General features: G+C 42.0%; 1 protein-coding gene across 3 annotated transcripts in view; it reads left to right on the forward strand.

The window, feature by feature from the left end:
* Nucleotides 1–12,729, forward strand: part of LOC143138078 (poly [ADP-ribose] polymerase tankyrase-2-like) — a 32,737-nt gene extending 20,008 nt beyond the window's left edge. Inside the window, exons 18-27 of one of the 3 annotated variants that reach the window (XM_076298502.1) lie at nucleotides 746–934; nucleotides 2,901–3,153; nucleotides 4,433–4,515; nucleotides 4,932–5,052; nucleotides 5,738–5,835; nucleotides 7,191–7,265; nucleotides 7,662–7,767; nucleotides 8,049–8,235; nucleotides 9,607–9,763; nucleotides 10,020–12,729. In XM_076298502.1, coding sequence (XP_076154617.1) covers nucleotides 746–934; nucleotides 2,901–3,153; nucleotides 4,433–4,515; nucleotides 4,932–5,052; nucleotides 5,738–5,835; nucleotides 7,191–7,265; nucleotides 7,662–7,767; nucleotides 8,049–8,235; nucleotides 9,607–9,763; nucleotides 10,020–10,079 — 1,329 coding nt within the window. In that variant the 3' untranslated portion in view covers nucleotides 10,080–12,729. The remainder of the gene's footprint in view (nucleotides 1–745; nucleotides 935–2,900; nucleotides 3,154–4,432; nucleotides 4,516–4,931; nucleotides 5,053–5,737; nucleotides 5,836–7,190; nucleotides 7,266–7,661; nucleotides 7,768–8,048; nucleotides 8,236–9,606; nucleotides 9,764–10,019) is intronic. The other 2 variants (XM_076298500.1, XM_076298501.1) reach the window with 2 other exon arrangements.
* Nucleotides 12,730–26,672: the final 13,943 nt, after the last annotated feature.

A 26,672-nucleotide genomic window follows, 5' to 3' on the forward strand; every position in this document is an offset into this window, starting at 1 on the left:
GCAACCACTTAAGCCATACAGGCTCCCACACACACACACACACTCACAAACATACACGCACGCACGCATGCACAGACACACACACACACACACACACACACACACACACACACACACACACACACACAGTCTCTTGAAGGATCAATGACGTAAACATCATCCAGGCTTAGACAGACACACAAGTCCTTCCAAGGGGCTTAACACTTAAAACTTCAGTACAAAACACACATGTGCAGCACTTCCATGGGCAAAGACAAACATTCCCTCTCCAGATTTATTTCAGTCAAAGAGTTTTTTAAAATATTTTGCCTTGTTTAATTGTGAGATTTCAGTATGCATATTATCAAGTTCAGATGTTTTCCCCACAGTGTGATGGGTGCACTGCAATTGCTAGACTGCATTAAGAGAGAGAGGGGGAGGGAAAAGAGGAGAAGATAGAGAGAAAAACAGAGGGAGTGAAAGATCACAACTTCAGTTCATCAGGCAGCACAGGAGGAAAACCTTTAATTAGGAATCCAGACTTATATATATATATCACATACCTGTGTGTGTGTGTGTGTGTGTGTGTCTGTGTCTGTGTCGAGGTTTATGCATACGCAAATGTGTGTATGCACGTGTGGGTGTGAATATCTGTGTGTATGTGTGTGTATGCACACGTGTATGTGATGTGTGTGTGTGTGTGTGTGTGTGTGTGTATGCACACGTGTATGTGATGTGTGTGTGTGTGTGTGTGTGTGTACGCCAGCACGTTGACGTGGCAGCGCTGCTCATCCGCTACCACGCGTGTGTGAACGCCAGCGACAAGTGGGCCTTCACGCCGCTTCACGAGGCAGCGCAGAAGGGCCGCACGCAGCTGTGCGCGCTCCTGCTCGCCCATGGCGCCGACCCCACGCTCCGCAACCAGGAGGGACAGTCGCCGCTCGAACTCGTCACGGTATCCCACAATCCCACCCTCTTCTCTCGCCGTGCTGTCTCAGCATCAGTGGTGTGCTGCGTTGTGTGTATATGTGTGTGTGCGACAACCTTCTCGCCTCTCTCGCCGTCTCTCTATATCCCTCTCTCTCCCCCCCCCTTCTCTCTCTCTCTCTCTCTAACTTGCTCTTTTATCTCTCTTTCTTTCTTTCTAACTATCCATATCTCTATCCATCTCTCACTGTCTCTCGCACCCGCTTGCTCTCATTTTCTCTCCGTCTCTCTCCTCTCTTTCCTTATTTCTCGGTCTTCATCACAGCCTGTGTCTGTCTTTGGTATTTGTCATTCCCTGTTGTTCCCACCTCTGGAGGGACCGATCGAGGGAGAGAGACTTCCCACCCCTGACTGGGTCATCACCCACTGTACTCTATGCCACTGCAATGCATGATGGCAGTCAGAGCCTGAAATTAAGACACGCTTATAAGGAACCAGAGATAACTCTCTGTCCTCTATGGCCTACATTAGCAGGTGATCTGGTATCGGTGATATTTCAACATCTTCTGTATTTCTACATTTGTCCATGTGGGACCGTTTTGGACTTTTTTTTGTTTTTTTTTAACAGCATCCTCCATAACCTGAGCTGCAATTGTGAAGTGAATCTCAGGCTCTGACACAAACTCTGTCCCACCTGTCTTTCCCCTTAGCTGCGCCTCCATTTGTAAGCTCACATGTAGCCTTCAGGGTTCTTTCATTCTCTGCCTGTGGTCTGAACGCTTTGATGACCTGGGGTCATCTCTGTCCAAGGTCGCCTGACAGCTGGGTAGGAGGACAGCTCTATGAAATGCCACAATTCTTTCTGGACATAGACATTGGAGACAGAAAGGCTCTTTGAATTGTGCCTAACTGTTTACCTCAATAAAAAATGATTGTGTGTGTTGTCATTTAATTAAAGGAAACTGACTGTGTAAATGTGGTGGTTTAATAGTCCCCAGTCAGACAAAGCATTACTATATACAGTAATTTCTGTATCATTACATGGTCTCTGAAATGTAGCATTTTTGTGTTTGTGGACCGAAATTCTGAGATATACAAATATTTGAAATAACACTGAAATTGTGGTGTTTCGGTGCATTCTCTTTTTGGTGTTTTTTGTCATGGTGAGTTTGGTTGAAATTGAGCATTTTTAACATCTGAGGGGGTTGTTTCATGGTTACAGTGCCGTTGCCAAGACTCTTTTGCCCTGCTCATTGTCCTGTGCTGTCTTATAGCCAGGCTACATCAGCCAAACCACAGAAGCATTCCTTTCACAGAGAGTATGCTACAGCCAATTATCTTTCAGTGTAGTCAATGTAACTGGCTACACCAGGCTCGAGAGCGGTGGGCACATCTGAAAAAATTAGACCAGTCTTCTAAAACTACCTTTAAAAGTTTTTGCCTGGTGTAGCCAGACTGTTACACACACACATAGTTTCGGCAAATTGCGCTGCTTGGTTGGCATGTAGTTCCGTTTTGTATATTGTTATCAGTCGTCATCATTAAAATTCTCAGAGAAGCAGTAATAAAAAGTTGCTGTGATAGCTGGGATACCAGGCGAGATTACAGACGCATGCCACTACAGTCTCTGTTGTTACCCCGCAACCGCCCAACCGAGGAGGAGAGTATTCCGGAGTGCATGTGAGTCAGCTGCCCTCTAAATGCATTCATGAGGCGAGTACTGGAGACTGCAGGTGGAGTTAATGAGCGAGGTCAGTGCATGCCTAGATAACAGGGGCCTGCTGAACAACTCCAGCCAGCGGATTCAGACATACACAGTGCAGCTCTTAGTTTCTTCACCTGACCCTTTGTTGATGTGTGTTGTCTGCGATTCGCGAATTCCAACTTACTGTCTTTATATCTCCTGCATGTTTTTTTCCCCCCATTGCTCCCGTTGGCATGTCATGATGTCATGATCTGACCTCTCCATCCTTTTCCTCACTGGCTCATTACAGGCGGATGACGTTCGGGCACTGCTGACTGCCGCCATGCCCCCGTCAGCACTGCCCGCCTGCTACAAGCCTCAGGTCATCAGCGTGCCTGCCTCTGTTGGCACTGTGCCCCCCGCCCTCTCCTCCAGCGCCCCTGCATGCCCGGTGCCCTCCACCTTAGCCTTGGATGCCCAGGGCTCAGGCTTCCCTGAGCTGCCCTCCCTGCTGGCGCCCTCAGGGGCAGATGGGGCTGCATATGTGGAGAAGAAAGAGGAAGGTAAGTCATTACATGGGTTTCATATCGTCATTTCAATTATGTAATTGTGTGTCATTAATGTAATGATATGTGATGTCTTTACATGGAGTTATATGATACATGTGCATTATGTAGGAAAAAGGAGATAAGGAAATACAGTGGTTTGATTTAATTACAGTACATTAGCAACACCCTACGAACCATCTCAATTAGCCTAGCAACAACCTAGCAACCACTTCGATATTGTCAATCAACATGATTACCCTAACAACCAGCCTAGTCACTGCTTTATTTAGCATAGCAACCACCATATATACCCTAGCAACCACCATTATTTATACCTAGCACCCAACAAGATTACCCTAACAACTAGCTTAGCAACTGCATTATTTAGTATAGCAACCACCATATCTACCCTAGCGACACCTTAGCAACCATCTCAATTAGCCTAGCAACAACTACCATAATGCCAACCTAGCAACTACCATAGCAACCTCTTTATATAGCATAACAACCACCATGTTCACCTTAGCAACACCATAGAAACTATCTCTGCATTATCTGTTTTAACTATATGATATTTTACATCACTTTTTTGCATTTTCAGGCACTGGTAATTCCTTGGAATTGCATTTCTAGTTTATTACACTGCTCTTCAGAGTGCTGCAGAAGGTTCCATTCACATGAATGAGCCTTCCCAACAATCAGACAGAGAGGGTTCAATCGGTATAATGACAGCTGCAAATATATAATGACCGCTGTCAATGGCAATGGGTTTTGTGCTTCTGATACGCATCTTTCATATCAATCCGCGAGTAGTTTGTTCACTATTGCAATATGGAACTTCATTGAAAGTGAAAGTCAGCATATACTGCAAGTACAGCAAGTCATCTGAAACTTTCAAGCTCTATTTGTGTGGTGAACTATTTGTTTTTTCAGCCGTGAAAGTTTATTTTCTCGTTTTGGCAAGTTTTGGCCTTTCATTTCGTGTTGGGGTTCGCCCTCTCGGGCCTTATTTTCCTATAATGACCGCTAAACAATACATTATCCCTTACATAAATGTGATGCTAGTAAGCAGAATTGTTTCATTTCATGCAACGTAATAACATGTAATAATATGGTATAGTAATGTTATTAAATAATGAGGTGTGTAATGTGTGTATCTGGTTGTAGAGATGGATGGTGGTGGTCATGCTGAGCCTTAAGACTGCAGGCCAGCTGTATTTTGGTCATTAGCCACATGGTTGGAACAGCTGAGTGATGGAGGGATGATGTCTGAGTGTGTTTTGGTTGTTTGCAGACACTGGAATGGACCTGAGCATCAGCCAGTTCCTACACAACTTGGGCCTGGAGCACCTGCTGGAGATCTTCGATCGGGAGCAGGTACAAACATCCGTTGCCACGGAAGCACCACTGAGACATGTTCCCTTTCACTACACTACCACTGTTTCATTTCAGTGAATATTTTATTTATGTGCGGTGTGGTTACTAATAGGACATTAAATGAATTGTGCCTATGTGTCATAGACTATATGTGCATATTTTAAAATGCATGCCACCCTGAATAATATGTCCAAGCGGAATTGCTTAAAGATTGTCATGTATGTCCCAGAAGTCAGAGATGCACATACACTTCACTGTCTTAACTTGTCCTTGTCATGTAAATTAGGCCTTATTAATAGAAATCTTAATGAGACACTTGACTGTCCGTTGATCATTGTTAATTCTCCAGGATGATGGGGTTTTGTGAAATATTCCGGGTTGCCGTGGTAAGGGGACATGTCTTGTGTCTTGGTCAGATCACTCTGGACGTGCTAGTGGAGATGGGCCACAAGGAGCTGAAGGAGATCGGCATCAACGCATACGGCCACCGCCACAAGATCATCAAGGCTGTGGAGAGACTGCTGAGCGGACCACAGAGTACGGCCCAGACACACACACACACACACACACACACACACACAGACACAGACACAGACAACCAACTAAGGAGACGCACACAATTCAGTTTCCTTGTATCCTGAGTCAGCCAGGAATCAAATCTGCAAATCTTCTGCATCCTTCTAAATAGCCCACATTTCCCCAGTCTCTTACCTCAAACATCTACATATCCCTACACACATTCTACCCACCTCAAATCACCATGACTCTTATTCATACCTTCTTTATTCTTATTCACCATATTGATGATCCTTATCCTTATACAGTCCATTCCTGCTTAAAGAGTTCCTCGGCACTGCACACTTAGACTTCATATTTATACATCTGATACGACATTTCCTATTGAGTTTGTGGTCTGCAAAATCAGTGTCGTGTCCTCTAAATGTGGATTTAACATTCATATTTTTTGCATGACAGTGGAAGCACAATATTATATTTGCCCTATTATCTTGGTTTGGATCTTGGTTTCATTTGGAATTATATTTGCCCTATTAATATTCTCAAATTAAGTGGATCTTACATCAGATATGCAAAACTCGCATGGCAAGGAGAAACATCCCGATTAATTTTTCAGAGCAATTTATTTTTCATAACTGCAAGGATAGGAACATCAGTAGGGATCTGTGGTTCTCTAGCTGACTGTGTGTGTCCTGATAACATGCAGGTCTAAACCCATATCTGCCTCTGAACACAGCCAACAGTGGGACCATCCTCATAGACCTGGCAGCAGACGACAAAGAATTCCAGTCAGTGGAGGAAGAGGTACTTTAACTGTATTGTAGTGTATATTGTTGATTGTTTTGTTTCTATGGGTACCGTGCGGATTCTATCATGCATGGCATCTGCATTAGGACACGATGAAAATGTGTGCAAAGCCACTAAAGCCCACCGCACACGGCCGGCGATGCGACAGTCAAACGCGACGGTGGAATTCTGTTAATCGCTTTACTACACACACTACTGGCGATCATCCATCGATTCAGTGGACATACACTGACCAGACAGCTGTTTCTATTATGACGTATCAAAATCGCCCTGAAAAATAGAAAGGGGCCGATTAGAGCAATGCTACGGCCTTTGTTCCACTTACAATATGTGTTGCCCCATTCACTTCAATAGATTCTATAACATTTTGCCGGTCGCCATAAGTCGCCTGCCGTTGTATCACTGATAGTATATTTTTACTACCATATTTCTCTTGAGACTTAATCAGGACGATGCAGGTCAGAATCCAGGCTTTATTCTTTTCAATAAGGGGCCTAGTGCCCCTCAAGGGAGAAAAGTACATGTTTGTGTCACCCCATCATGGGTTTCACCAGATTCTCAATATTCTCTTCTAACTTCTCTGACTAACAGAGACCATATTTTAAAGTTACACACAAAGAGAGGGAGTGACCTCTAGGTCCAACCCAGTTTGAATATGCAAGGTAAAGGTGTGGTGTATGGGGAATGTGGCCTTTTGGGTGACATCTGGCCAGCTTCTATTGTCTTTTAATTAAAACTACCCCCTTTCCTGGGAAGTCCTTAAGAGGCTTGGACACATGCGGTTCTACAAACATCAACATTTCACACCTGGTGATAGGCAAGGGGCTATAGACAGGCTTTCACTGAATTCAAGGATAAAACAAATGATGCTTGCATACAGACCAAAGACACACACACAGGGTACACATGGGTACAAAATCACAAATGACCATAACAACTATACAGTCTTCAAGTCATAAAGACTTGAATCATTAAACCATTCAAATAAAATATGAATACAAAATATTCCCTTCATCACCGGCCGCGTGTGTAGGCCCTAAGTGTATCCAAACTGAATCACTAAGATATTGTGATGTATTTCCCCGTGGCTCCTTTTTACCCACAAATCTATTCTGCCTCAGCCAGGAGATGTGACTTTCTACCTGAAATTAATATTGTATCCATTTAGGATTGTCATTTACATTAATATTTTAGAACTCTAAGTGATAGAGCCACTTTGTTATTCCCTTCCCATGAGTTTTTTTTTATAGAAACCTTTCAGCCAACACATGACTCAGCATAACTGGTGAATACATGATTCAGCATAACTGGTGAAAATTGGTGTCTTTGACCTTTGACCGTTGTGTCCACAGATGCAGAGCACCATTAGAGAGCATAGGGATGGTGGACATGCAGGAGGGGTCTTCAGCAGGTACAACATAGTGAAGGTGAGCTTTTCTCTTCTCTCAGTCTTTTACCTCAGTGAATATCCATTCATGGGTAAATTTTTTTATGCTGGTCACAGTGAGCATTATTGTACTTTTGCTTGACATACTCAACTGTAGTCTCTTGGAATCCAACATCTGTAACAATATATACAGTATCTAGAGACAAACATGTCTATTGGAATCAAGGATTTGGTATGAAGGAGGCTTAGTTAGTGTGTTTCATTGAGTGACAAGTATAGGGAAGCCAACAGTTGCCTTTCACTGCGGTTGTACTTGATTGTGCTACTATTGACAGTCAACTAAAACTACTATAAACTATTTATATTCCATAAAGTGTGAAGGCTGATGTTTTAAGTGAGGTTTGGGTGTGAAATGGTCTTTGTTTCAACTGCTCAGATCCAGAAGGTGTGTAATAAGAAGCTGTGGGAACGCTACACCCACCGCAGGAAGGAGGTGTCCGAGGAGAACCACAACCACTCCAACGAGCGCATGCTCTTCCACGGTGAGGGCCTCCTCACAACAACCTCACTCGCTGAATTAACACATTTAGAACAAGCAACACATTCTAGAACTAGAGTCGCTGTATTCCTCTGAAGATCTGGTCTCAGCCCTCAATTGCTTTTTGTGTAGTTTTTGTGAAGTTATTCGTATGGAAATTGTTAGATGTATAAAGATGTTAGATGCACAGTAGAAGGCACCTGTTGAAACTTGATCTCATGTACTACTCCCTGCTTTGTTTTGATAAATGGATGTATTAATTAAAGGAGGTTTTTGTCCCCACAGGCTCTCCATTCGTGAACGCTATCATCCACAAGGGCTTTGACGAGCGGCATGCATACATCGGGGGCATGTTCGGCGCGGGCATCTACTTTGCGGAGAACTCCTCCAAGAGCAACCAGTATGTTTACGGCATTGGGGGTGGCACTGGGTGCCCCCTGCACAAGGACAGATCCTGCTACATCTGCCAGAGGTGAGAAGACGGTTCACCTCAGGCATGTAACAGTCATTGGATCTATGAGATTACAGTTTTTTTCAATCGCTAACAAGCACTTACCCATACTTCAGATACTTTTTCTAAACTCTTAACACAGACTCACACCTACAAAACACAATTGGCCAAATGGATAATTTTCTTCTCAAAAACACATTTTGTTAAATATATACTAACACATCTTTCTCTGCACACACTAACTTTACGAAAACACTGGAAATCTGACTCAAAATGAAATGATTCTATCAAAGAATAACACTTGTTTTCACTTCACAAGGTACATGCAGTCAATCAAAGTACACCAGGTTTCAAAATACTGGCTATTGTTGACATTACAAAAACTGCATAGACTTTTATGTTTCAGTTTTACAGGTATTTGCATTCAAAAAATGCAATCCACCGTTTTTACACTAAATTTCTTGGTTTTGAACTGTATGTCCACATGTAATGTTCACAGTCAAAAGCATTCCATTAAAAAGCAAATCAGTTTTTTTCCTTTACTGTTTACTACAGGAGGTTCAGTAGAAATACTGTTTACAGTATGATAGAACAGAAAAAAGTTTTACAGTATTGCTTACAGTGAACAAAATATCCATGAAACACACAGCAAAAAGCCGAGATAAAAAGGGGGGAACTAAAAAAAGCACAAAATTACTGTATCTAATCTCTGCGATCTTCAGGGTTAGGCCACATGTTTTCATCAACATCACATCTGATATTGTATCCAAGGCAATGCACCTGGGATAAAACCGCTTGGTAGCAGAAGCAGAGGTTTTTATACTGTATCTAAGGTTTAGAGTATTGTTTTTGCTATTGTGGGATGTTGTGTGTTAACATTCGTAAATTCTGCAAAAACAATCCATAATTTTGTTGGGAGGTAGGCCTATAGCTTGTTTGTTAAGAAATGTAAGCATTGTGGAAATGTCTTCACTGACTGCATATTGTGTGAAAACGACATGAAATGTGTGAATGGTATGGTCACAAAAGACCGATGCTGTGCCAATTGTGTTTAGAGTTTTGAAAATGTGACAACTGGTTAGACAAACGCTTGTTAGCGTAATAGGAGAAACAGGTTTGCTTTTTGTGTTGAAATTAGTATTTTTGTATTGTTGGTTATAAGACCTCTGTATTATGGAGACTTGCATTGTGCAGACCGACCTCATTCTTTATTAGAGTTCCTCAGATAAGCACACACTTGGCCCCTCTTTAAAAAAAAACTCGCCGTCAGACATCCCTAAATCGCTTTCTTGGTTATACCAACACTTATCTCATTAGACTGTTTTTTTTTTTTTTCACTTCACAGATCTTGAAGTTTTTTTAACCCCACTTCTTGTTCTCCTCCCCTCCTAGACATCTCCTGTTCTGTCGGGTGACCCTAGGGAAGTCCTTCCTGCAGTTCAGTGCCATGAAGATGGCCCACTCTCCTCCAGGGCATCACTCCGTCACGGGCAGGCCCAGCGTCAACGGCTTGGCCCTGGCCGAGTACGTCATCTACAGAGGAGAGCAGGTAGCTCAGACCCAGCTACACACCACCTGTGCACATAATACATATATACATAGATGCATCAGGGAATTCACTGGGTGGTAGTTTAAAATGGTACAGATGAACAGTATCAGTTGAATTTAAAAGGCCAGGTATTTAACAGATGCTTTTGTCCGGAGAGACTTTCAGATTTGTTATGGTCTGGTGTGAACGACACAGCTCTGCTGAATGTATTTGACTGGTTATATATTTGACATAGACCACATGTTTTTTCTCACAGGCCTATCCCGAGTATTTAATCACCTACCAGATCCTGAAGCAAGAGTCAGCAGCAGACTGAATGTTCTTGAGATGAATAGAAAGGAGGGTAAGGGCTGGGGGGGGGGGGGCAGCTAACAGGATCAACCACCCCCCTTCTGCCCTCAGCTCTGCAGCTTTACCCCCGACAACCTGGCGCACACCTCTCTACACCAACAGCACCCCATCACATGGCTAACTCGGTACCCGACAGTATTCTCCTCTTGTGCCCACCACCATAAACTGTGACTCCTGTGTCACAATGCATCGAGGCTCTCAGGGTTAGACTATCTGAACAGCAGTCGGTACACACCAGTGACACTTCTTTGAACTCCTTGGCTGCTTCTTGGAATTTGTTTCTAATGCCGCTTTCACATGGCTGCATATTTTCAGCTCCGAAATGGCTGGCAGTAACTCAGTCCCTAATGAGGATTCACAGGCCGCATGTAAAGGGGTTTGAACAAGTATGCGAATCCAACAGAGGTGGAAAGTGTCCAACAGAAGAGTGCGTTGCTATGGTTATGCTGTAAACAATCATTACAATCGTCACCATTTCCGCATAATCTGACGATATTTTCAAAAGCATTTTGTTGGTCCGTAAGTATGACAGATGGTTTAATTCAGGTTATACTGTCAACTCACCGTAACTTTTCTCTCTCCATCTATAGTTGCGGTCAATAGGAGTGTAGTGTCAACGTCCGGCTGGATGCAGCTTGTGAAAATAAGAGCTAAAAATATGCAGCAATGTGATGGCGGCATAATGAACTCTCTTCATGTGTCAACACTGGTTCATTCACAGCCTCCTATTGTCTCACTTTGCAAAAGTTACACAGGTATGGCCAAGAAGCATGTTCACCAGCAAACCTGGTCCCTGAGATGACTAGATGGGACCATTACGTGGAATCCTTACAGATAACTTGATTTGGAACAGGATACCGTCAGACTGCACAGACTTTCGACTACCAATTACACTCAACAGTCCGACAAATTCCCATTGGTCCGTCCATACACTAGTCATTCATCTGCGGCAGTCTCAGCCTAATGATTGAGCAGAATGTTACACTATTAGGTGATGCAGTGATAATATAGCCTACGTATTAGGCCCATAATGGATTTACACAGTGTGTGACATACACAGTGGTAATTGGGGGGTCTCCCTATAGTAGGCTGTAGTAGTATGCCCCCCCCCCCCCTCCATACATCCCCTATTCCATGCTGTGCACTAGGAGTGTGGCACATCCAAACAGCCTAATTGGGTAAAAACGTGCTTTGTTAAACAGTGCTTGTGTCTGTTAATTATTGCAGCAAGTGTCAGTTACCAACTCAGGTTAACTTTAGGCCTACTAATTTAAACAAGTATTCAAATTAAAAAGTCAAAAGAGTAGTATACATCGCACACTGGAGGGTATATTTTGCTGACTTTATTTGGCGTGAACAACGCGTTTCGCAAGTTGCTTCATCAGGTTCACAATCAGGTGGAACGTGAACCTGATGAAGCAACTTGCGAAACGCGTCCATTGATCTTTGTTAAGCGCTGCAGCAGATTTTTGTGTCTAAATGGAAATCAGCGCATCTTTCTCTGGGGTCGATTTGACTGTACTTAAATTTGCATGCACATTATTTATACAGTGTATAATTGTGCTTTTCACTTCGTTTTTTACATTTGTTTTGATTTAATTTTCAGCACTTTGTAAATTTCAATTGGAAGGGTATGCACATTTTTGTCTGTGTCGGTGTTGGTAGTAATTTATCGTAAACAGGCAAATGTTGTTGCAAAGTCTCAAAACACTGTCACTCAGCTTTGGAAGGTGCATTGCAGTGAAGCCGGTGATTGAAGTACATTATGTTATTTATTTTAATGAAGATTATGTGTATATTTTTTGTACTTAGCATGTTATGTAAATTGAAGAGTACACTTTAACGGACGCTTTCGATGCTTAAATGACTGTTGGAGGCAAAGCAGTCCTCCCTATCCCTGGCAAGACTAAATCCACTCCTCTCATAGAAGCAACTGGCTGTCCATATACACACACAAAGACTTATGCACATGCGCACACACACACAAAAACGAACGGTTATGACAATAATTTGTTGCCCTGGCAACGGCCACCAAGCATCCTCTGAAGGAGGAGATAATTGTCAAGGCGTCTTGTCGGAGCGCCGTGTGGTCTGTCTCTTGCCTCAGCAGAATCGTCCACTATCAATCAACCTCCGACGTCTCCTCTGCCACCACCACCACAGCTCCTCGAGAAGCTCCTCTCCATCCAGACGCTTTCATGTAAAGCAATTTTACATCAAACATATACCAAGGGACGCACACTGCAAAAGCAGGAGTCACTCTACCCAGGAACTTGACCTCTGACCTGATCTCTGGTGCCATGTTTGCACTTTGCTAAGCAATCGAAGCAGCAGTATACAGACGGGTCCATTTACAGTTGCGAGCTGGCTTCAATCTCATTCATTCAGCAGACACAGTGGTGGTTTGTGCAAAAATGAATGTGTGTTATGTATGAGAGTGGCTTACTGCCTTAATTGTATGGGAAGACTTTTGTGTGGTTTAAACCATGTCTTCAAACTGGATGCACTGTGGAGTATATAGAGCTGTTGAAGTTCACTAATGAAACCCCTGTGATCCTCCTCTGGCTGTCATCTTCAGTCATGCATGGTGATGTCTCTGAATTGTTCCTGTGGTGTTGTGTGATAGCAATAAAATGTATGGTTAAAATGGATAATAATTTAACTTCAAGACTACTTTTAGTTAGCCATGTAACCCATCTTGGTTTTAAACAAAGACACTATCCCCTCCCCCAATGGAATGCTAATGTGCTGGTTTAAGGCCTATCACTTACACAAGACAAAGGATGCTTCCTTGATATAATGTATCCATGTATCATGAAATGTAAATGTATTCATGTCTGGTATCATTTTGATAGTCTCATTACAAGGATTGTAATGATGTGATTGTGAGAATGTTTGGAACATTCTATAAGTGATATTTCTGATATATAAGATATCTCTCCTCATGCTATTCTGACAAGAATTCATAGGTGTGAAGTGGGTGTGAGTAGGTGTGTCTGATACCAACAGTAGAACCAATCAAGTGGGCTTGTTCTTGGCGCCACTTTGTTCTTTGTTTAAACCATTTAAAAGTAACTAAACTGCAATGTTTGTGAGATCAGATTTTCTAGACTTGGACTAAGGATGTAGAGCGGAAGAGAGTAGTTGGCTTCAGGCCAACCTAGGCCTGGCCTGGGCTAGGCCTACATAGACCTTTTTTTGTACTCTCTCTGCTTGTAACAGAATAAACCTGATTCCTGAGTTTTTCCTGAAGTTCGCCAGTCTAAGATCAACATTAAGTAATTATTCACCACAATTACTTTCATGGAGGTTCCACCGAGATAATATACTTTTGTCGCTGATTCTAAGACGCCGCAGTTTTTTTTTTTTTTTTTTCTTTTTCTCATCGCTCTGGTGACAGCTCCCAAGTTAAGGACGCTTTTTATCTGCATTTCTTCTTTGGTGATGAACGAAGGTGGATCTGTAAATCCGGGCGGTTCCTACTAACCACAGTTTGGAATGGGCGGTAAGATATCGGAAAAGGCATTCTGAGTGAGTAGACATTTTGGCAAAACCGTAACTTAATAGTGGACACAAAATTGTGCTTCCCCGATTTTGGCAATATTTTGGCAAAACCGTAATTTAATAGTGGACATAAATTTGTGCTTCCCCGATTTTGGCAAAACGTCGCACAAGACGAATTAATCCATATTTTGTAAAGCGTCTATATATGTGTTGGATTGAAGTCCAATGGTGCCTCTTTATTGGATATAAGGAGTAAATAGATTAGCGAGTGTGCTAGGCAGCTCAGTATTAAACACGGTGGTTCGTGTGCAATCTATTTTTCGCGGGTTTTAGGGACATCATGTCCTAACAAGCTACGTAGCTTATGCCCCTTTGTGTTTACAGAACATTTTATTCCTTCACTACCAAAACAGAATATTAGACAGAACTTGGTGCTGCCCTTTTTGTTTTTATCACCAAGAGCGTATGAGCGGCTAGAATCCAAGCTAACACTAGTCTTGTTTTGTTTTTGAGTAGATGTGGTGTTTTGTTTTAGGCTACATCTACACTCAGATGATGAATCCAGGATTTTTGTCGTAATCTTTTTCAAGTGTGCAAACAGCATAAGCTCAAACAGCATAACCTCAAGAGAGCATGGTTAGGCCTCTTTTAAGTACGCCTGAGCTAACTAGCTGCCGCTAGGGGCGTCTAGATGTCTTTGTGAGCTAATATGAGCTAACTGAAAAGGCTTGACTAAACTTCTTTTGTTCTTTTAAGCAGGAAATTCTTCCTGCAGCCCGTTTAAAGTTGTCCTCCAGCTCCATGGAGCTGTGTGTGTCTGTGTGTCCAGTATGAATGAATGCGCGTGTGGGCCGGCCCTGTGTGTGTGAAATTTGTTTATTTCATTATATGTGTTTGTTTCCATTTTTTGTTTCAAGTCCTTCTTTGTTTTCTTGGGTCAAAAGTTTTCACACCTTTTGCTATCTTATCTCACTGCCTTTGTTCTAGCAGCACTGTATTCTATAACCAACCCCCCAGCTTCTCCCCCATGGACACAAAAGGAACTTCACTGGGGAGATATGAACCTAAGAGGAGTGATAATGGGAAACCATTGTTGATTTCAACCATTTTCTTTCTTTCATTTGAGGGACATCTTTTGGGTTTAACATGTTAAGACATATTTTTTTTTTATTTTTGCTTGTATGCCAATGGGAAATGTTTGCTACATGTTTACGCCTTGTTTGATGTGGGCAAATGTTCAATTGAATGGATTCATACCCACAACTTGAGTTTCTTTCTGTTTGAAATTACCTTTTATTTGTTTTTAGTTTGTATTTTTTTGTTATAGTTAAGAAACTATAAAAAGGGGGAGATAGATGGTATTGACTTGAAATACCATCTAAGTTTATTGGTTTTATTGCTCAAATGGTCATTTTTTAAATGCCTACTGTTTTGTTTTACTGACCCTCACTTCTAATGCAAAATCTCTTTAAAAGACATGTAGGGGTACCCTACCCACGTGAGTCTGTGGATTATTTTTCTTTTAAACATCTAAACTTAACCAAAGTTTATTTATTTTCTTTATATTGGCCTTTTGCCAATAGATGCAAATGTGTAGTCTCTGTTTGGAGATAAATAGCCCTGCTATGTTAGAAGACCCATGCTGTAGGTGTGACTGTCTCCAATTGAGAAACTGAATACATTAGCATACTGTTGTTGACTTGTGAATCTGCATTCACGAGACACTGTTTGACTCTGTTTACACTCATGCTAATGTCTCCCAAGTTGTTGTGAATCCACTCTTCAGAATCTCTTTCATGCCAGAAGGGACAAAGGGAGGTGTGACATGCCTTTGTCTTCGACTACCACTAAGCAAACATATCAGAAGATCCTTTCAAGATGGCGAATGGCTCCACCAACCAGGCTCAGCTACCACGCCAGAGCAGCAGCCGTGGAGACCAGGCCATGCCACTGGACGAGCTTGATGGACCAGACAACTCTGCCCTGGGCTTAGGTACAGCCAGCAGCAGCGGTCGGGGCTAGGCCATGTCATGAGACGAAACTGGACGAGGCTCAGGAACCACAGGTCCAACGGAACCAGTGGCAGAAGCAACTGCCATGACTCTGGAAGCAACAAAACTGGACTGACTGAAAGCAACGAAAGGGGGTGCCGAAAGCAGCCTCGCACTCCGCATCATCAAAGACACTCATGGCCCATTGTTCATGGACTGTTTGGACTGACACAAGGGTGCACGCCGAACGCGGCCTGCATGCACACCCTTTGCACTCGTATACACTTACACTGAAACAATGCAGACACATTCAAGTTTCATAAGAGGACCCTTCTTCAACGGAAGAGAAACGCAAGAAAGGATGTATGCTGAACGCTGCTTTCCTTGCTCACGCACACACTTACATTGATTATGGACTGATTATGGACTTTATAAAAAAAAACAACAACAAAAAAAAAAAATTGTAAAATTGTTCAAGAAGGCTCATGTTATGGAATCTTATTTTAAACTTCAAGTCATTCAGACTTGAAAAGGGGGAATTGATAGCAATAAAATGTATGGTTAAAATGGATAATAATTTAACTTCAAGACTACTTTTAGTTAGCCATGTAACCCATCTTGGTTTTAAACAAAGACACTATCCCCTCCCCCAATGGAATGCTAATGTGCTGGTTTAAGGCCTATCACTTACACAAGACAAAGGATGCTTCCTTGATATAATGTATCCATGTATCATGAAATGTAAATGTATTCATGTCTGGTATCATTTTGATAGTCTCATTACAAGGATTGTAATGATGTGATTGTGAGAATGTTTGGAACATTCTATAAGTGATATTTCTGATATATAAGATATCTCTCCTCATGCTATTCTGACAAGAATTCATAGGTGTGAAGTGGGTGTGAGTAGGTGTGTCTGATACCAACAGTAGAACCAATCAAGTGGGCTTGTTCTTGGCGCCACTTTGTTCTTTGTTTAAACCATTTAAAAGTAACTAAACTGCAATGTTTGTGAGATCAGATTTTCTAGACTTGGACTAAGGATGTAGAGCGGAAGAGAGTAGTTGGCTTCAGGCCAACCTAGGCCTGGCCTGGGCTAGGCCTACATAGACCTTTTTTTGTACTCTCTCTGCTTGTAACAGAATAAACCTGATTCCTGAGTTTTTCCTGAAGTTCGCCAGTCTAAGATCAACATTAAGTAATTATTCACCACAATTACTTTCATGTGTTTCGGGGAATAAAACAGTCAAACTGTTTGAACTTCATCTGTGCTCCATCTTTGCTTTTTAAGTAGCAAGCCCAGATAAATCTAAGAGCTTCAAAATCCACCCCTAGTCTACAAATGATTTTTTTTCTACCTGAACACTAAAATCATAGTCTTTTGAGAACAGTACATTTTGGAAATGGTAGACTTCCATCTTGCTTCTGTATGTTTTTTAGTAACTGCTTTTGTGCACACAGATGTGTGTGTTTCCTTCTTGTTATGTGCCTAAACTCAAATGTATAATTCAGGTAACTTTTGTAAGCAGATAACAAATAGTTTAACTTTAACTTCTTTAGCTTCTTTAACTTTAAGCCCTTATTTTACACAAAGCTTACCCTTGACTGGCCATACTTCTTCAAAGGAAAACCCAGGCTTCGAGGAATGGGACTGGCACTGTGTCATTCTTACAGAGGCAGATTTATTTAGACCGTCTTTTCATCATCTAATCTCAAATCAAAAGGCTGCTTTGATTACAGCCAAACTGGCCCTGCCATCTGTGATTACATTTACATGTCTCTGTTCCTTATTCTTCAGAAAAAACTTTTGACCCACTCAGCTGGGAAAAAACAGCATTTTAGTGGATTTAAACTATGGTTATAGGGATGGTTATGGATACGCTTTTGTCCAAAGCGACATACAAATACAAAACAATATAATATTTAAATTTAACAAGGAACCAATTAAAATGTTGGTCAGACTATAATAAGAAGAATAGCAATAATAAACAACAATGTCAATTCAATCAATAGCCTAATGAAATAAACAATGAAAATGAGGGGGAAAAAGCAATAATGAACAATAATGTCCATTCAATCAATAATACAAAAACAATATGTTAAGACTACATTAAGGAGAATATCAATATTAAACACAATGTCAAATTAATCAACAGCCTAATGGAAATAAAACAATATTATACAAACCATAACACAAGAAGCGCTTAATGAACTAAGTGCATGTTGAGCAGATATGCCTTAAAACAACCAAAACTCTTAAAAGACCCAAAACTATCACAGGAACAGAGAGCACTGGGCATCTCATTCCACCAACATGGAACGAGGAAAAGAGTCTTAAATTAGACCTAGAGTTTATGACTGGTCGACACAACAGAGCTACTTGATCATTGAATTAAGATAACAAGGAGCAGATCCAGTCAGTGTCCTATAGGCCAGATTTAAATTTAATTCTGGCTATAGGGAGCCAATGTAGAGTAACTAGGAGAGGAGTTACATGTGTCCTCTTTGGCTGTTTGCCAAAATGCCTGCATTCTGAATCAGCTGTAATGATCTTACTACACAAGCAGGTAAGCCAGCTACTGAATTACAGTAATCCAGCTTGGAGATGACCATGGTCTGAACAAGAAGTGTGGAATCTTGTGTCAGATAAGGTCTGATCTTCCTAATGTTGTAAAGGATGCAATTGAAGTTACATGCTCAGAGAAGTTAAGTCGGTCATCAATTACAGCGCCCAAGTTACGTGCCTACTAATTACTAATGCCATGACACTAACAGACCCTGTTTAACCAACTTTAGGAGAAGTACTAGATCAGGGGTCCCCAACCTTTTATGTGCCATGGACCGGTTTGATTCCCTTTTTTTTTTCACGGACCGGTGGGGGGTTCGGGGGTTCCATTTTCCGTGTTGTGCATGCATTACTTGAAAAGAACGAGCTCCAGTTATGTATGAACAGTGAAGGTAACGAACTCTTAAAAATGTGAAAAACGTGAACTTGAAGAAGTGAAAATTGAACAATATGAACTATGAAAATTGAACAACTTGAAGCTAAATCTATCATGTGTGAACATGCTTAACAAAATATGGTAACAAAACATGGGAACTAAACGTGCATTACGAATATAATCAGTGGGAGCCCTGTGCTTGTTTCCCTGCAACAAGAAGGTTCCATCTGGGGGTGATGGAAGACAGTGACACCCTCAGTGTGTTTGAAATGTCCAGTCGATTGCGCAATTTGGTCTTAGTTGCAGTCATTGCCAGTGGCGTAACTATAGTAGGTGCAGCAAGTGCAGTCGCACCAGGGCCCGTGACCTCCCGGGGCCCGTCGCTACCCCCGCCCTGCCTCCTTTTTTTTTTAGAACTTTAGAATGTTAGAGCACGGAGAGTGAAGCGTCACTTTGACGATCTATCGGAAGATGAGCGCTTAACCGACGCAGAGAGATACTTCAAAGTGCAGGTATTTAATGCAACTCTGGACATCATAATCAGTCAGCTCTCCCAAAGATTTGCAAGTATGCGGGAAACTTGTCATGTGTTTGAGTCTTTACGTCCTATGACCCTTCAACTCGCAGGTGATTGCACCGACATTCCCAACACAACTCCTCTCATTCAGGTCTTGCTTTAAAGCAGAGATTTCACAGAAGTCATCTATTTTTCAACTTGCCAAAATGCTGGTGGTAGATTATGACAGTGTAACATCCACATTCGGGGAAGTGTGTACTCATGTTGTTTCTGACAATGCCTGTGACTGTGGCAACAGCTAAGCGATCTTTTTCCAAACTCAAATTTATTAAGACCTATACCTAAGGAGCAGCATGGGGCAGGAGAGGCTCCGTGGGTTAGCTATCCTGTCCATTGAAAATACGAGAGCCAGAGCATTAAATATTGGGAACATCGTTGACGATTTTGCACAACGAAAGGCTCGTAAGATGGGTTTCTTCTAATGGCCTAATTCACGCATATTGGGGATTGTATGCATATGAATGATTTTATTTGGTTTCTGGACGGTTAAATACATTAGGTTACATTAAGTTTTGTTTCTGCGCAGTGCGAGTTTATAAGCAAGCAATTTACGCTTGCAGTTTCAGCAGAGGGTTGAAGAGGCGCATTGAGTGTTCCCATAATTCCATGCGAGTTGATGTTAATGCAGTAATATTAGATTACCCTGGCCTGCAGGCTGTTAATAAAAATAATTTTTAATGTTTTCACATGTAATAGATATGTAGTCGTGTGTTTCTTATTTGAAATTGTAATCTGTAACTACTAAACTATTTCGGTGCCTCAGGCCCTTTGCATAAACAATTGAAGTCACCCTTAATGTGTATTGCATGTATCAGAGCTAATTCATCCTGGGCCAAAGTTCGTCGATATGGGGCCCGCGTAGCGCTCTAGCACCTGGGCCCACCATTGGCTTGTTACGCCACTGGTCATTGCCGAAAACCTGGCCTCGTACATACGTGGTGGGAAATGGAATAGCAACGTTTTCAGCGCTTTTACGGCTATCTCGGGATATTCTGCTTTGGTTTTCATCCAAAATCCAGCCAGAGAGGTGTCCTCATAGCCTACACACTCTTAAGACCACCGTCATTTGCAATTTCGATCAACTGCTCTTCCTCCTGCGCTGCCAAGTTAGGACTATTCGGGATATTGACAAATGGGTTGCGGACCCACTCATTGGTTTGCCGTGGATCTTTGGAGGATGGGAAGTAACGCTCAAGTGAGCTTGCTGCTAGCTGGTTGGTAGGGTAATTGTGATACCTGCAAAGGTGCTTTTGGAGTAACCAAATCTTGTGTGACATGGCATTATTCAGATATCACACTCAAGGTGTTTTTGACCTTGACATTTGACCTTCAACCTCCAACTTCAACTCACTTCATCTTAGAGTCCATAAAAACACTGGTACCAAATTTGAAGCATGTACGTCAAGCCGTTCTGGAGATATAATGCTGAATGCATGAGATATGGCTGGGACTTTTATTTTGACACACAGGAAACACTTTAACAGGATGTGTAGTTCAGGTAGAGCTAGATTGTATGCTTAGAAGCTGAGACAGTTGGAATCCTCACATAGATATATACACTAGATGTCGCCTTCTGCTTCTCAGCATGCGTCAACACCGCCGCCATCTTGGTACAGGGATCTGAAGCGCTAAACTAGTTCTCCTGTATTGTCAGCGTTACCTATTTAGCGACGTTTGGCCATCCCCAGCGATAGAAAACCTTTTTAGCAATTAGCGACAAATTTGGGAACTTCTCACAATGATGGCAAATCGGCTTCTTTGTTGTTGAAACGTAAGAAAATCACCTTTCTCATGGCTTTATCATTTATGAATTCAGCTACATCTCGTTTGCCCATGGCACTGACCCATGATTATAAAAGTAATGACTGGCGTATCCTATGTAGTAGCAGAGGTAAATGTTCTACAGATCTACAGCAACTTCTGGTGAGATTACAACTTACATGAGTAAACGAGACGAGGGGTATGTGGCCTCAACCAGAGCCTGTCTACGAAGAGCCTGTTTACTTTCATTGTATCGAACCTGGTTGCAGTTTACTCATTGTTCCTCTAGGGGCCGCCGCTAGCTAGTGCAGAATGAATGGGAGTCTATGGGGCTAGACGGGTAAAATGTATCTTTATTATCGTCTTAAGCTTAGTTTTCTCTAGACTCAACCATAAATACATGCCTGTCAGTTGGAACAACCCAAAAAACTAGATAATTGCTTGAGATTTTGACGATTTATGGTGATTTTATTTTCGCTAGATCTTTGCCCAGATTGACGCTAATGCATTATAGAGGAGTGGATCACTGAAGCAAGATGGCGTCTCGATTGACGCATTCGTTCCAATGAACAGCAGTAGTCAAGGCGACATCTAGTGTATATATCTATGGAATCCTCACAGGTGACACCTGTGCCAGTGTTCTGGTTAGCCTGGGAACTGCTCTGAGAACTACTTAATGAGCGCATGTCCCGCGGCCCGGTGGTTGGGGACAGCTGTACTAGATGACTGTATCGTGCCATGGCACATGATTTTAAAAAAGAGGGGGAAAAAAAGCATCATAATAGGCTAACGCACAACTGAATTGACTATTATTTGTTCAAATAAGAATGGATACTCTTTTGATCCCATGAGAGAAATTTGCATCATTTAAAATGTTCAGGGAGTCTCAGGAATGAATAATTTGTAATTCTTTCTTGATGAAGGCATCTGATTAAAACAGCTGACTGCTGAGGTGGTGATGCAAATAATGGTGTGGATGAATAGGTTCACTCACAGCAGTGGCCTGCACTGAAAAGGGCAATTGGCCTCATAGCCTAGAGATGTGTCCTCCTTGTGCTTCATCAGTTGCTACTAAAAATCAGACAAGGCAATTTTCTCTTTGTGTATCTTCACAGGGATGTCAGAGAGTCCGTCTGAATTCTTACCTCAGTTTTAGTTTTAGTTTAATCATTGTAGCAATGGATTGCATCAACCTTTGATTTGCCACTGAGGCAGACATGCGGATTGTAATGAACAAAGAATGGACATTGCTGACCATAGACAGGTCATTTACTAGCGTCTGTACGTGTCAACAAACCACAATTTGTACAGATCAATCAAGCCAAATTCTAATCCAACTCTAATCCAAATTTAGTCACAGTTCCCAGTGGGTGGCTGAAGGGTCGGAGAGAAGAAAAGTGACCAATTATTTACTCACCATGACACTGAGCCTGTACTTTCCCATGTCTACTCTTTTCCCAACGGGTTTAGAACCCTCCGTCATTGTTACATAACTGATAGATTATGCAGATCTACAGCGCTGAATCTGAAAGAATCAAATGACTGCATACACAGTACAATAAATCTACCCACAATAATCCAGTTTGAAGGTAACCTGTACATGTCTACGCCTATAGCTCAAATCGCGATGTCACCATTATTTCTCCTACAATCACTAATTTTTCAGCATTCAATATGACCGTGGAGTGACATGCAGTGAAACTGCAGAGGTGTTGCCCTGTTAACAGCCCAATCAGGTAGGCAGAGAACTGGAGTTTGAAAACATCTTAAGAGAATATAAAGTCCATTATGAAGCTTCAGAAGCCTGAGGATGGTAACAAATGACTTAAGAAATCACATCTGAAATGTGACCTTGAAGAAAACCTTTGTTTGGTAAGTACCTGAGAGTGTCTACAGTGCTTAACACATTATTATTTTGTAGGTGACCTTGGTATTATACTTTATTGTGTTCTTTATTTATTCACATTTTAATACTTTATTAAATCCGGTGGCAAGCACAACAAAAATCTTTGGGACATTACCACAACCAAGGGATATTACCTCAACCAAGAGCAATCAAGAGCAACCAAGCAATGCTTGCATTGCATTACTGCATGCCGGTGGGAAACCTGCTTTGTGGTACATATAGTTTTCATGGCAATGATGATGGACATACTGAATAAAGTTGTTTTTCTTGACCAGTGCATCATCCTTTACTCAGCAATGACATGGCGCTGGCTATTGCTGTTTGAAATGATGTTCTTAAAAGCTTAATTCAAACTGTTTATGAAAGTTTCAACAGTCTGGCTGTAGAGACAGATTACTGCCAACATTTTCTGGAGGGTACTGTATGTCAATTGGTATCTATGTTTGCAAAGCTGCCAGTCACCAATAAATTATTACAGCTTTACATAAAGATAGTTGATTTATTTACTGTGCTGAGGAAGCTATCAAGACTGTATTCAGCAGCAGGATCCTATAGAGTCTTTTCAGCAAAGTGAATGAGCTTGCAATTAGCAGAAAGTCTGGGGGAAAGCTACTGCCAAAATGATCTTCCTATGTGTTTCTGGCAGAGTCCAAGGCAAACTGTGATAAAACTGAAGACTTGTGAAGGCCGTCAAACCCCTGTATGATGACAAGACAACCATGACAAAACAATGCATACAAGTCCAAGGAGTGTCAGCAGAGAGAGAGATTTTGTTTACAACCGACAACAATGCAGCACAACAACCCAAGCACTGGGTTGTTGTCATGTGACAATCCACACTGTCCGCAGAAGAACAGCCCATACCCCTGAACAACAGATCCAAGACAGGTCTGAATGATGTAGGTACAGCTATCTACTGTATAGTGTGCAACCGGAGTTGAACTAACCTGATCCCAGGTGTACATTTGCGTCTGAGTGTGTGTGTCACTCTACATGAAGGAATCAGGAATAAAAGATAACTTCAGAGACATTTATTCAAGAACAACCCTGTTTTCATGAGTTTGAGTTCCGAATCTGCACAAACTTTCCAAATTCAGATACACTTTATTGGCTCCGGCTCCGAAAAATCCCACAGAGTGTTTTCACCCGACTCATTATAGATCTCCCTCATTTTCTGCCGCCTGTGTTTGAGGGTTATGAAAATGGAAACGCCAGAGATTATTCTGCTAACAGTGTCCATGTCGGACTCTTGAGGTGGTGGTGATCACGGGGCTGAGGACGGCAATCAGAGGCTCCTGCCTCTCTCTCTCTCTCTCTCCACCATTAAACATCACACACATTGATTAGATCCAAAGGAAATGATGAACTGCTGTCTCCCGCTGATTTGACCCCTAGACTAGTGGAAGGCGTTTCGTTTGGGTATGAATAAGTAAATGAGTGTGTGTGTGTGTGTGTGTGTGTGTGTGTGTGTGTGTGTGTGTGTGTGTGTGTGTGTGTGTGTGTGTGTGTGTGTGTGAGGCATGCATGTGTGCTTATCTGAATGTGCAGTGTGTATATGGGCAGTGGAAAGGTGTGTGTGAGTGTGAGTGCGTGTGCGTGTGTATGAGAGAGAGTGATAGGAAGGGAGAGAGAGAGACAGAATTGGATTGAGATAGGGACTGATTTAGTATGTGTCCTTGCAAACGCCTCTGATAAGAGACTCTGATTGTCCTTTGGCTGCTTTGTTCAGTCTCTGTAAACACTGGCCAGGGTAATCAGCTCTGACCATTAATGGGACCACATCTAATTTCACATCAGACTTCTCTCTCTCTCTCTCTCTCACACACACACACACACACACACACCACGGTACAACACATGACACCAGTTGTCTATCTCTTACTTAGATCAGTCTTTCCTCTCTCCTGTCTGGGACTCTAGGTAAGGTCTTTGTGCTCCTGTCTAGTTGCATTATTTACACAAACAATCATTTATCAATCACAGTTTCTTCAGACTGTTAAAAGAAACAAATCAAACCGTTTATGGCTGCATGGTATGTGTCTGGAGTTTCATGACCTCATACAGTATACTTTCTGAGCATTAGTGTCGTTGTAGATTTTATCTAACAATTATTTTCTCTGTGTCTTCTCTTACTATAACTTCTTCTGAATGAACAAGATACAAACTTGTTAATTCATAAATAAAGGGCTGTCATTTGAGATTTAGGAAATTGCATTTAGTCTTGAAAACACTGAAATAACACTTAATGCTCTGATGGGGTTACAATCCAAGAAACTCCACATTGGGTCTCAAATGAACTCTGACGTTAAATTGTGAATGAAATAATGTAGAGACGTTTCAGGCAAAATCTCTTCAAAACGCTCTGCCTTGTTCTTCTGTGCAATGCCTTTGAAACAAAAACACAATTCCACTCTTCTCAACCCTCTCATATTCATGAGTCGAGTTCTACTTTTTGGGGCGGGCAGAAATCTCTGAGGGAATTGCGCTTTTTGTCAAATCCGCTGTAAGGAAGCAGCATGGCTCTTAATTGGAGTGCAGAGGCAGGACCACTCTCGGCTGTGGCAGGGAACCTCTTCATTTCACCTGCGCGCACCTTGACTGCATTCATTACTCCACGTATGAGTGCAGCAAGTGTGGCTATGATGTGAGCACTCTCTCAGTGGATTGAAAATGGGACAGCTGCCTGCAGATGGATTCTCAGATAGCGACTGACTCAGGAATGAATCTAAGCCTGATCTGTCCCCAACTGGCTGAATCAGTTGTGAGGTCAATGAATATCTTTTTGTTATGTGCCAAACTTGAGTTCGGAATAGGCTTTGTTTTGCGTGGAGAGTGCAGCCATATAGGGCTCTCTATTTGAAGATGTCTGTGCTCACTCAGCACTCAGAGTCAGCATAGGTTTGCCACTAAACGACCTGGAATACCACACAATAGCACACAATTTCACACAATAGCCTATTTCTCACAATAGCCTATATCACACATAGCCTATCCACACTTATTTCCCGCAAACCAGGGATAGCATGCCTAAATTGAGTTTGCAATGAATGCTCACTTAAGATGTGATTCAAACGAGAAGATACCTATCAGAGGGTACCCATCAAGACTCCAGACTAGTCTTCACAGGCAGGCCTATGGCTCAGAAAGTCCCCATGAGCCTGATTCTCTAACATTCTGCCCACTATTTTTACAAGGGTTAAACAGATTTCCAAAAAGTCTGAACACACACTCTCTCTCTCTCTCTCTCTCTCTCTCTCTCTCTCTCTCTCTCACTCACTCTCTCTCTCTCAATGAAAAACAAAATAGCATGATGTCCCCATCAGGTGAGAAAGCATTTCAAATTGTAACATAAGAGGGGAAAAATCCCAAATTTTTTTTTATTGTGTCATGTCCACACTGGCCAAGAGCAAATGTCTGTAATTTTAAAAGAAAGCCTCATTTTCTAGCCACTGTGCTTTTGAGAGTAATGAAATGGGGGAAATGGTTTATTAGAAAGCTATAAAAAGCAGTGTTGAAAACAACTGTAGAAAACAATGTGAAATGCCATTTACTCCATGTTTTCAAAGATAGACTAGGCTACGAGGTGGCTTTTCAAAAGTGATGGTGTGCCTGACAGAATTGGAATAGCTCTTCCTTTCTGCAGCAGCATTTAAACAAAAAGGTGTGTGCTTGTGTTATGTAAGTGTTAAAAGAGACACACATGTCCAACCTGAATCAAGTCTGCCATTTTGTAAACTCAACTACTTATCACGCAGTCTCTCGCTCTCTCTCTCTCACACACACATACATTATCATTCCCACTCCCTCTCTCTCTCTCTCTCACACACACACACACACACACACACACACACACACACACACACACTCCCCAGCTCCA

Source organism: Alosa pseudoharengus, unplaced genomic scaffold (genome assembly GCF_046254945.1).
Source record: "Alosa pseudoharengus isolate Yale_2024_CS ecotype anadromous, Long Island Sound unplaced genomic scaffold, YU_APseudo_1.1 YU_APseudo_1.1_scf_21, whole genome shotgun sequence".
Lineage (NCBI taxonomy): Eukaryota > Metazoa > Chordata > Actinopteri > Clupeiformes > Clupeidae > Alosa > Alosa pseudoharengus.